We start from the raw sequence: 12147 nt of genomic DNA, 5'->3' as shown, positions 1-12147 counted from the left end.
GTGACTGCCAGACAGAGTAAAAGGACTAGGCAGGTAGAGCAGGAGTCCACTGGGGCCATCTCCCTCTCAAACAGATATACCACTTTGGATACTGTTGGGGGAGATGGCTTATCAGGGGAAAGCAGCAAGAGCCAAGTTTGTGGCACCACGGGTGGCTCAGCTGCACAGGAGGGGAGGAAGAAGAATGGCAGGGCTATAGTGATAGGGGATTCAATTGTAAGGGGAACAGATAGGCGTTTCTGTGGCCGCAAACGTGACTCCAAGATGGTATGTTGCCTCCCTGGTGCTAGGGTCAAGGATGTTGTGGAGCGGCTGCAGGACATTCTGGAGGGGGAGGGCGAACAGCCAGTAGTCGTGGTCCATATCGGTACCAATGACATAGGTTAAAAAAAAGGGATGAGGTCCTGCAAGGTGAATTTAAGGAGTTAAGAGATAAATTAAAAAGCAGGACTTCAAAGGTAGTGATCTCAGGATTACTACCAGTACCACGTGCTAGTGAGTATAGGAACAGGAAAATAGACCGGATGAATGCGTGGCTGCAGGGATGGTGTAGGAGGGAGGGATTTAGATTCCTGGGACATTGGGACCGGTTCTGGGGAAGGTGCGACCTGTACAAGCGGGACGGGTTACACCCGAGCAGGACCGGGACCAATGTCCTCGCGGGGGTGTTTGCTAGTGCTGTTGGGGAAGGTTTAAACTAGAGTGGCGGGGGGATGGGAACCTGAGTGGGGAGTCAGAAGGGAGTAAAGTTGAGAGCAGCAAGAGAGGGGAAGACCCAGGGGAAATTTACAATACAAATAGTACAAACAGTCGTTCAAGAACAAGTGAAAGGGAAAAGCGTAGAGCAGCAGAAAGTGTATTTTAGACACTACAGATAAAGTGAAAACTAGAAGGTGTAAGGCGATTAACCCAGCATCAAAGCTGAAGGTCAGGGAAGGGTGTGTGGCCCAATTAAGAGTTCTATATACAAATGCACGGAGTATAAGGAATAAATTAAATGAACTACAGGTTCAAATTCAAATTGGAGGGTATGACATGGTAGCTATTACGGAGACATGGCTGCAGGATGGTCAGGATTGGGAACTAAATATACCAGGTTATAAGGACTACAGGAGAGATAGGGAAAATGGAAGAGGGGGAGGAGTAGCCTTAGTGATTAGAGATTAAATCACTTCAATGATAAAGGAGAATATAACGAGAGGTAAGCAGCCAACAGAGACCTTACAGGTTGAATTGAGAAATAGGAAAGGATCTAAGACTATAGTGGGAATTGTGTATAGGACCCCTAGCAGCAGCTCTGAAGTGCTAGATTGTATAAATGCAGAGATTAGACAGGCGTGTAAGAAAGGCATAGTGGTCTTAATGGGGGACTTTAACCTTCACATAGATTGGGAAAAGCAGACTAGCAACCGTCAGAAAGGTAGTGAATTTCCTGAGTGTGTTCGGGATAGTTTTCTTCAGCAGTATGTCCTAGAGGCAACAAGGTGGCAAGCCATACTAGATTTAGTAATGAATAATGAACCAGATTTAGTTAATGACTTAACTGTATGCGAACATCTATCCAATAGCGATCATAACATGATCAAGTTCAATGTAGTGTTTGAAGGGGAAAAAAGTGAGTCAGCTGCTAAGATTCTAGACTTGGGTAAGGCTGACTTCAATGGGATGAGACAGAGACTGTCCACAGTAAACTGGGCAAATCTGTTAATGGGTAAAACGACTGATGATCAGTGGGAAATGTTTCAAGAAACATTTAATGTGATACAGAATCGGTTTATACCCCTGAGGGGCAAGAATTCTACTTGCCAAAAAAAAGCCATGGACAACTAAAGAGGTAAGGGACAGTATAAGACATAAGGAAAGGGCATACAAAAAGGCAAAAAATGGCACAGATCCTGGCGAATGGGAAAGATACAAAGATCAACAAAGGGTCACAAAACAGATAGTAAGAGCTACAAAAAGAGTGTATGAAAAGAAACTTGCAACGGATATCAAAACCAATACGAAGAACTATTATAGTTACATTAGGAAAAAGAGGGTGGTTAGGAACTGAAAGTGGGGATATTGTCATTGACAATGGGGAAATGGCGGACATGTTGAACGATTACTTTGCGTCAGTATTTACAGTAGAAAAAGAGGATAGCATGCAAGAAATCCCAAGAAAACTAATATTGAATCAGGGACAGGGACTCGATAAAATTAATATAAGTAAAGCAACAGTAATGAAGAAAATAACAGCACTAAAGAGTGACAAATCCCCAGGACCAGATGGTTTCCATCCAAGGGTTTTAAAGGAAGTAGGCGAGCACATTGCAGATGCCCTAACTATAATCTTTCAAAGTTCTCGAGATTCAGGAACTGTCCCTCTGGATTGGAAAATTGCACATGTCACTCCGCTTTTTTTAGAAAGGAGAGAGAGGGAAACCAGGGAATTATAGACCAGTTAACCTAACATCTGTTGTGGGGAAAATGCTGGAGTCTATAATTAAGGATAGGGTGACTGAACACCTCGAGAATTTTCAGTTAATCAGAGAGAGCCAGCATGGATTGGTGAAAGGTAGGTCGTGCCTGACAAACATGATTGAATTTTTTGAAGAGGTGACTAAAGTAGTGGACAGAGGAATGTCAATGGATGTTATTTATATGGACTTCCAGAAGGCATTTGATAAGGTCCCACATAAGAGACTGTTAGCTAAGATAGAAGCCCGTGGAATCGAGGGAAAAGTATGGACTTGGTTAGGAAGTTGGCTGAGCGAAAGGCGACAGAGAGTAGGGATAATGGGTAGGTACTCACATTGGCAGGATGTGACTGGTGGAGTCCCGCAGGGATCTGTCTTGGGGCCTCAATTATTCACAATATTTATTAACGACTTAGATGAAGGCATAGAAAGTCTCACATCTAAGTTTGCCGATGACACAAAGATTGGTGGCATTGTAAGCAGTGGAGATGAAAATATAAAATTACAAAGGGATATTGATAGATTAGGTGAATGGGCAAAACTGTGGCAAATGGAATTCAATGTAGACCAATGTGAGGTCATCCACTTTGGATCAAAAAAGGATAGAACAGGGTACTTTATAAATGGTAAAAAGTTAAAAACAGTGGATGTCCAAAGGGACTTAGGGGTTCAGGTACATAGATCATTGAAGTGTCATGAACAGGTGCAGAAAATAATCAAGAAGGCTAATGGAATGCTGGCCTTTATATCAAGAGGACTGGAGTACAAGGGGGCAGAAGTTATGCTGCAGCTCTACAAAACCCTGATTGGACCGCACCTGGAGTACTGTGAGCAGTTCTGGGCACCGCACCTTCGGAAGGACATATTGACCTTGGAGGGGGTGCAGCGTAGGTTTACTAGAATGATACCCGGACTTCAAGGGTTAAGTTACGAGGAGAGATTACACAAATTGGGGTTGTATTCTCTAGAGTTTCGAAGGTTATGGGGTGATCTGATCGAAGTTTATAAGATATTAAGGAGAACAGATAGGGTGGATAGAGAGAAACTATTTCCGCTGGTTGGGGATTCTAGGAGTAGGGGGCAGAATCTAAAAATTAGAGCCAGACCTTTCAGGAGTGAGATTAGAAAACATTTCTACACACAAAGGGTGGTAGAAGTTTGGAACTCTCTTCCGCAAACGGCAATTGATACTAGCTCAATTGCTAAATTTAAATCTGAGATAAATAGCTTTTTGGCAATCAAAGGTATTAAGGGATATGGGCCAAAGGCAGGTATATGGAGTTAAATCACAGATCAGCCATGATCTTATCAAATGGCGGAGCAGGCACGAGGGGTTGAATGGCCTACTCTTGTTCCTATGTTCCTAATTTCAGTGAACTGAAACAACTGGACATGTACAAAAATATAACAATGTAAAACTGCCACAGTATTGCATAAGAACATAACAGATAGGAGCAGGAGTGGGCCATTCGGCCCTTCGAGCCCGCACCTGCTCCGAGATCATGGCTGATCTGATTCTGGCCCCAACTGCACTTTCCCGCCTGTTCCCCATATCCTTTGACTCCCTTGCTGATCAAAAATTTGTCCAACTCAGCCTTGAATATATTCAATGACTCAGCCTCCACCGCTCTTTGGGGCCAAGAATTCCAAAGATTCACAACCCTCAGAAGAAATTTCTCCTCATCTCCATCTTAAATGGGTGACCCCTTATTCTGAGACTATGCCCCTAGTTCTGGATTCCCCTACCAGGGGAAACATCCTCTCAGCATTTACCCTGTCAAGCCCCCTCAGAATCTTATGTTTCAACACAATCTCCTCTCATTCTTCTCAACTCCAGTGAGCATAGACCCAACCTGTTCAATCTTTTCTCATATGAAAACCCTTCCATACCTGGAATCAACCTGGTGAACCTTCTCTGAACCTCCTCCAATGCAAGTATATCCTTCCTTAAATAAGGGGACCAAAACTGTACGCAGTACTCTAGGTGTGGTCTCACCCGCACCCCGTACAGTTGTAGCAAGACTTCCCTGCTTTTATACTCCATCCCCCTTGAAATAAAGGCCAATATTCCATTTGCCTTCCCAATTACCTGCTGCACCTGTATGCTAACTTTTTGTGTTTCATGTACGAGGACACCCAAATCCCTCCGTACCGCAGCGTTCTGTAGTCTTTCTCCATTTATATATTTTGCTTTCTTATTCTTCCTACCAAAGTGGATGACCTCACATTTTCCCACATTATACTCCAACTGCCAAATTTTTGCCCATTCGCTTAACCTATCCATATCCCTTTGAGATACTTTGTGTCCTCCTCACAACTTACTTTTCCACCTTTGTATCAGCAGCAAATTTGGCCAAAGTACACTCGCTTCCTTCATCCAAGTCATTGATATAGATTGTAAATAATTGAGGCCCCACCACTGATCCCTGCAGCACCCCACTAGTTACAGATTGCGATCCTGAAAATGACCCCTTTATCCCGACTCTCTTTTCTGTTAGTTAGCCAATCCTCTATCCATGCTAATATATTACTCCAAACACCATGAGCTCTTACCTTGTGCAGTAACCTTTTATGTGGCACCTTACTGAATGCCTTTTGGAAATCCAAATACACTACATCTACTGGTTCCCCTTTATCCACCCTGCTCATTACTTCCTCAAAGAACTCTAATAAATTTGCCAAACATGATTTCCTTTTCATAAAACCACGTTGACTCTCCTTGATTTTATTTTGAGTCTCTAAATGTCCTGCTACTACTTCCTTAATAATTGATTCTAGCATTTTCCCAATGACAGATGTTAGGCTAACTGGTCTATAGTTACCTGCTTTCTGTCTCACTCCCTTCTTGAATAGGGGCGTTACATTTGCGGATTTCCAATCCGCTGGGACCTTTCTAGAATCTAGTGAATTTTGGAAGATTACAACCAATGCATCCACTATCTCCATAGCCACTTTTTTTTTTTAAGACCCTCGAATGCAAGCCATCAGGTCCAGGGAACTTGTCAGCCTGCAGACCCATTAGTTTGCCTAGTACTTTTTCCTCTAGTGATAGAGATTGTTTTTAGATCCTCCTTCCCCTTTGCCCCTTGATTATCTATTATTATTGGTATGCTTTTAGTGCCTTCTACTGTGAGGACAGATACAAAATAACTGTTCAACGCCTCGGCTATTTCCTTGTTTTCCATTATTTCCCCAGTCTCATCCTCTAAGGGACCTACACTTACTTTAGCTACTCTCTTCCTTTTTATATACTTGTAAAAGATCTTAGTCAGTTTTTAGACTTCTTGCTAGTTTACTCTCATAATCTATTTTCTCCCTCTTTATTAAATTTTTAGTCCTCCTTTGCTGGTTTCTAATGTTTTCCCAATCTTTGGGCTTACCACTAATCTTTGACACGTTGAACGCCTTTTCTTTTAACTTGATACCATCCTTAACTTCCTTAGTTAGCCATGGTTTGTACGCCCTTCTCGTGGAGTCTTTCCTCCTTACTGGGATATACTTTTGTTGAGAGTCATAAAATATCTTTTTAAATGTCTGCCACTGCTTATCCACCGTCATACTTTCTAATCTATTTTCCCAGTCCACTTTAGCCAACTCCGTCCTCATGCCATTGTAATTGCCCTTATTTAGGTTTAATACAGTAGTTTCAGATCCAAGATCCTCACTCTCAAATTGGATGTGAAACTCTATCATATTATGATCACTTTACTTTGAGGTCATTAACTAATCCTGTCCCATTACCAGATCCAAAATGGCCTGTTCCCTGGTTGGTTCCACAACGTATTATTCTAAGAAACAGTCTCGAATACACTCTATCAACTCCTCCTTAGGGCTACTTTTGCCGATTTGATTTGTCCAATCTATATGAAAGTTAAAATCGCCCATGATTATTGCATTACCTTTTTTGCAAGTCCCCATTATTTCTTGATTTATATTTCGCCCTACAGTGTAGCTACTGTTAGGGGGCCTATAGACTACTCCCACCAGTGATTTCTTTCCCTTGCTATTTCTTACCTCCACCCAAATTAATTCTACATCTTGATCTTCTGAGCCCAGATCATTTCTCACTATTGTACTAATTTCATCCTTTATTAACAGAGCTACCCCACCACCTTTTCCTTTCTTCCTATCCTTCTGAAATGTTAAATAACCCTGAATATTCAGTTCCCAGCCTTGGTCACCTTGCAACCATATCTCTGTAATGGCAACGAGATCATACCCATTTGTTTTTATTTGTGCCGTCAATTCATCTATCATATTACGAATGCTGCATGCATTCAGATAAAGAACCTTTAATTTTGTTTTTTTCCCATTTTTTCCCACTCTGTCCCCATTTGCTGGTGCACTCTTATGTTTGTACGCTCTGTCCCTTCCTGTAACACTCTGGTTATCATTACCCCTATCTCTTTCCTGTACTACTTCTTTGTCCATTCTTGTCAACGTTCTAAATTTCCCCCACACCTGAACCCTCCCCCCACCCCCCCATTTAGTTTAAAGCCCGATCTACAGCCCTAGTTATTCGATTCGCCAGAACACTGGTCCCAGCTTGGTTCAGGCGAAACCCGTCCTGACGGAACAGCTCTCTCTTTCCCCAGTACTGGTGTTAACGCCCCATGAATCGAAACCCACTTCTCCCACAACAATCTTTGAGCCACGCATTCATCTCTCTGATCCTTTTCACCCTGTGCCAATTTGCTCGTGGCTCAGGTAATAATCCAGAGATTACCACCTTTGTGGTTCTGACTTAATTTAGTCCCTAGCTGCTCATACTCTCAGCAGAACCTCTTTCTTAGTCTTACCTATGTCGTTGGTACCTATGTGGACCATGACAACTGGATCCTCCCCCTCCCACTCCAAGTTCCCCTCCAGCCCAGAGATGTTCTTAACCCTGGCACCGGGTAGGCAACACAGTCTTCGGGACTCACGCTTTTGGCTGCAGAGAACAGTATCTATCCCCCTAACTATACTGTCGCTTACTACAACCACATTCCTATTTACTCCCCCCACTTGCATGGCCTCCTGTACCATGGTGCTGTGGTCAGTTTGCTCATCCTCCCTGCAGTCCTTGCTCTCGCCCACACAGCTTGCAAGAACCTCGTAACTGTTAGACAAGTGCAAGGGCCGAGGCGCCTGCAAGCTACCTCCTGGATCCCCATACCTGCCTCACTCGCAGTCACATTCTCCTGTCCCTGACCACGGGCCAAATCTAAAGTATTTAGTCTAAGAGGTGTGACTGTCTCCTGGAACGAAATGTCCAGATAACTTTCTCCCTCCCTGATGTATTGCAAAGTTCCTCAACTCTGAGCCGAAGTTCCTCGAGCTGCAGACACTTACTGCAGATGTGGTCGCCCCGGACAAGATTGTCCAGTAACTCCCACATGTTGCAGCTGCAACACATCCCCTGCCCTGCCATATCTATAGTATTTATTTAATTAATTACGTCAATCAAATTATTTATAATTTTGATCTAAGTACTAACCTCGTTTAATTTACTTAACAAAGTTTTGTTAATTACTTAATTATAAATTTAGTTATATGCTATTACTGTAACTTAGCCCACAGTCCTAAGAAAAAGAAATACTCACCACCAATGCACTACTAATGTCAGTATTTATTCTGGCTACAAAATGTGAAAACTTTGTTAAACAGCAGAAATTATGAGTTATTTCAATTTCCCTAATTTCCTTTTCCATAATTTTAATTGACATTGATACAAAGAAGCAGTTATTTTAAGAAGTATATTGTATATATACATATATGACTTATTCAATCTCCCATGGCATTGCTTGTGGTGTGTCATGGGATACAGTGATACAGAATACAGTAGAGCTACAGCACCAGCTAGTGACCACAGACTGCAACTACAGCATCACTAGGACCTCTACATAGGGAATTCCAATTATAAATGATTACACAGGCACGTTCAATGTTAAGTGTTGATCTAAAATGCATGCATAAAAAAGCGGGACAACAGAAATGCGCACACAGGCAAAATTTTTAGTATAATTATAGATTTGAACTAGTGACTCAATGGAGCAGTGACGTAACTTGTTAATGTACCAACATTCTGCATCATTCTTTAGCAGAATCAGGGCATTTCCTCACAAAGCAAATTTTACATCTCAACCCAGCACATCTGGGGAGAATAACAAAGAAAACACACACCAACTTGCTCAAGAGTGGCCAACGCCTGTGAATCCTTCCACTTTTGTGGAGCGGGAAGGAAAGAAAAGGAGATAAATATTTTTGCACAATCTCTTCAGTGACATGATAAATTGGTAGTCCAGCACTCTAACCTCCTTCATGCTGGAACTGAAGAGATTTTGTCCAAAATGTAAAAGAAGATCGACCACAAGAAGTACAGAGATATCTGATCCCAGAGGCATATTTAAGCATCTGAGTTCAAGTCCATGCAAATGTTGAATACTGGTATAGTTTAGGGCAAGTATAATGTGGCATTTTTTAATCACAGGTACTGTGGAAACATCAAAGAAGATGACGATTCAGTGGATTGAGTAAACAATCCCATGCTTATTACTGTTCCTTCAGACTTTGCTGGTAACTTAACTCCTGACAACAACTTGCATTTATATAGCGTCTTTAACATAATAAAACGTCCTAAGGCATGTCACAGGAGTATAATCAGACAAAAATTAGCACCAAGTCAAACGAGACATTAGGACAGGTGACCAAAAGCTTGGTCAGAGGTAGGTTTTAAGGAGTGTCTTAGAGAGAGAGGTGGAGAGGCGCAGAGGTTTAGGGAGGGAATTCCAAAGCTTAGGGCCTAAGCAGCTGAAGGCATAGCCACCAGTTGAAGTGGGGGATGCACCAAAGGTCAGAATTGGAGGAACGCAGAGTTCTCGGATGGTTGAAGGAGGTTACAGAAATAACCTGATGCAGTTCGACATGCTATATTGAGCAGTGGGCTGTCACATTCCAATTAAATATGAATCTTTGAAAGTGGCGGGACAAGTTGATAAGGTTGTTAAAAAAGCATATGGGATCCTTGGCTTTACAAATAGAGGCAGAGTACAAAAGCAAGGAAATTATGATAAACCTTTATAAATCACTGGTTAGGCCTCAGCTAGAGTATTGTGTCTAATTCTGGGCACCGCACTTTAGGAAGGAAATATAATTAAAAGCTGTAGTGTTAACAAGCCTTTTCTTTCAACACATGCAATGAGCCTGTGAGTTACTGCCTCTCTGGAACAATCTTCTCTTAGAAAGATTACACAATCTACACTCAAAACAAAGGTTAATTCACTGAATACATAGAACCCCCAATTTAACACACCAATTTACTGGTTTGTACAGAACCTGTACTGTGACTAACCAGTTACTAATGCAAGGACTCACCAGTTAATATTAAATGCTCTATGGGCAGGTTTCGGTTTAAATTCTGAAGCACAGTTTGCAGTCTGGGGTAAGCTTCTTTGCTCTGTTCAAGCACAAATAGCAGGGTTTCTAGTTGCAAAGTCTTCTCTTCTGTGACTTTGTCCAGCAATCTGCAGAAAACTTCACTGCTCTCTGCTTCTTTACAGCAGTCTAAGAATACCTGAAGCAGAACACAGGTGTACACCAGTTATACTTGGGTCAATCTCCACACTACTTTTCCAGGTGACTCAACTATTTGCACTGCCACAAATTTATTCACAGGAACTACACAGGTAAGTAATTTACATTTGTACATTTCTGTCATACTCCCATGATACTGGAAGCCTAGTGATGCAGCTATGGTGATAGAAATATTGACTACACAGTGCTCACTTGACACTGCCAGCCTCGGATATGAGGAGTTTCCTCCATTCTTCCATGGAGGGCAGAAAGCACATTTCAACTTGAAGCAGCGGGTGAGACTAAGATCTCGGCTGCATCATCTTTCAATGCAAAGGTGATCAACATGTGAGGGGAAGGTGGAGAAAGATGTAAAGTAATTAAATCAGGAGAGAGAAATAAGAAATGTGAGAGAAAAACAACATTAGAGCAGAAGGATGGGTTAGGGTGCGTGGCCCAAATAAGCGTTCTTTATCCAAACGCATAGAGTATAAGGAACAAATTGAAGAAATTGCAGGCGCAAATTCAACTTAAAGGGTACAACAGGTATCCATTACTGAGACATGGCTGCAAGACAGTCAGGACCGGGAACTGAATATACCAGGTTTTAAAGTTTACAGGAAGGATAAGTGGCCTTAGTGAATAAGGATGAAATTACTTCAATGATAAGAGAGGATATAACGAGAGGTAAGCAGGCAGTGGAGACTTTATGGATAGAATTAAGAAACAGAAAAAGATTTAAGACTGTAGTGGGAGTTGTGTATAGGCCCCCTGGTAGCAGCTGTGAAGTGGCAGCATGTACAAATGCAGAGATTAGACAAGCATGTAGCAAAAGCAGAGTGGTTTTAATGAGGGATTTTAACTTTCATATAGATTGGGACAAACAGACGAGTTCCTATCAGAAAGGTAGTGAATTTTTTGAGCATGTTCAGGACAGCTTTCTGCAACAATATGTCCTGGAACCAACAAGGAGGCAGACAATATTAGATTTAATAATGAGAAATGAGCCAGATTTACTTAACAGCCTAAAGGTGCGTGAACATTTATCTAATAGCGATCATAATATGATCGAGTTCAATGCTGTGTTTGAAAGAGAGTAACAAGGAACAGCTACTAAGATTCTAAATTTAGGAAAGGCCAACATCAACGAGATGAGACAGAGACAGAGACTGTCCACAGTAAACTGGGCAAATCTGTTAATGGGTAAAACGACAGAAGATCAGTGTGAGGCATTCAAAAAAGAATTTAACGTGATACAGAACCAGTTTATACCCCTAAGGGGCAAGAGCCCTACTTGCCAAAAAAAAGCCATGGGTGAGATAAGGGACAACATAAAACTAAAAGAAAAAGCATACAAAAATGCAAACAATAGCACAGATCCTGGCGATTGGGAGAGATACAAAGAACAGCAAAGGGTGACAAAACCGATAGTAAGAGCTACAAAAAGGGAGTATGAAAAGAAACTTGCAAGGGATATCAAAATCAACAAAAATTTTTTACAATTATATTAGGAAAAAGAGGGTGGTCAAGAGCAATGTGGGCTCCTTAAAAACTGATAATGCTGATATTGTAAATGAAAATAAGGAAATGGCAGGCATGTTAAATAATTACTTTGTGTCAGTATTTACAGAAGAGGAAGAGGATAGCATGCCGGACACCCCAAGGATACTAATTTTGAATCAGGGACAGGGACTCATCATAGTTAACGTAAACAAATTAACAGTAATGAAGAAAATAATGCTACTAAAGAATGACAAATACCCAAGACCAGATGGTTTCCAACCCTGGGTTTTAAAGGAAGTAGGAGAACTTTGCAGGTGCCCTAACTATAATCTTCCAAAGTTTTCTCAATTCAGGAACCGTTCCTTTAGAGTGGAAAATTGCACGTCACTCCGCTATGTAACAACGGTGAGAGGGAAACCAGGGAATTATAGACCAGTTAGCTTAACATCTGTTGTCGGGAAATTACTAGAGTCTATAATTAAGGATAGAATGACTGAACACCTTAAAAATTTTCAGCTGATGAGAGAGAGCCATCATGGATTTATAATGGGTAGGTCATGTCTAACGAACCTGATTGAATTTTTTGAAGAGGTGACTAAAGTAGTGGACAGGGGAATGTCTATGGATGTTG

At 41.6% G+C, this 12147-nt stretch overlaps 1 protein-coding gene across 2 annotated transcripts in view; it reads right to left on the bottom strand.

Moving 5' to 3' along the window:
* Positions 1-12147, bottom strand: part of zbtb40 (zinc finger and BTB domain containing 40) — a 94670-nt gene that overhangs the window by 63504 nt on the left and 19019 nt on the right. For both annotated transcript variants that reach the window (XM_067970689.1, XM_067970690.1), the window contains exon 4: positions 9816-10014. In XM_067970689.1, the coding sequence (XP_067826790.1) occupies positions 9816-10014 (199 nt within the window). The remainder of the gene's footprint in view (positions 1-9815; positions 10015-12147) is intronic.

The sequence above is a fragment of the Heptranchias perlo genome, chromosome 32 (assembly GCF_035084215.1).
Source record: "Heptranchias perlo isolate sHepPer1 chromosome 32, sHepPer1.hap1, whole genome shotgun sequence".
Lineage (NCBI taxonomy): Eukaryota > Metazoa > Chordata > Chondrichthyes > Hexanchiformes > Hexanchidae > Heptranchias > Heptranchias perlo.
Note: the sequence above shows the minus strand (reverse complement) of the source record. Positions and strands in the feature narration are given on the sequence as shown.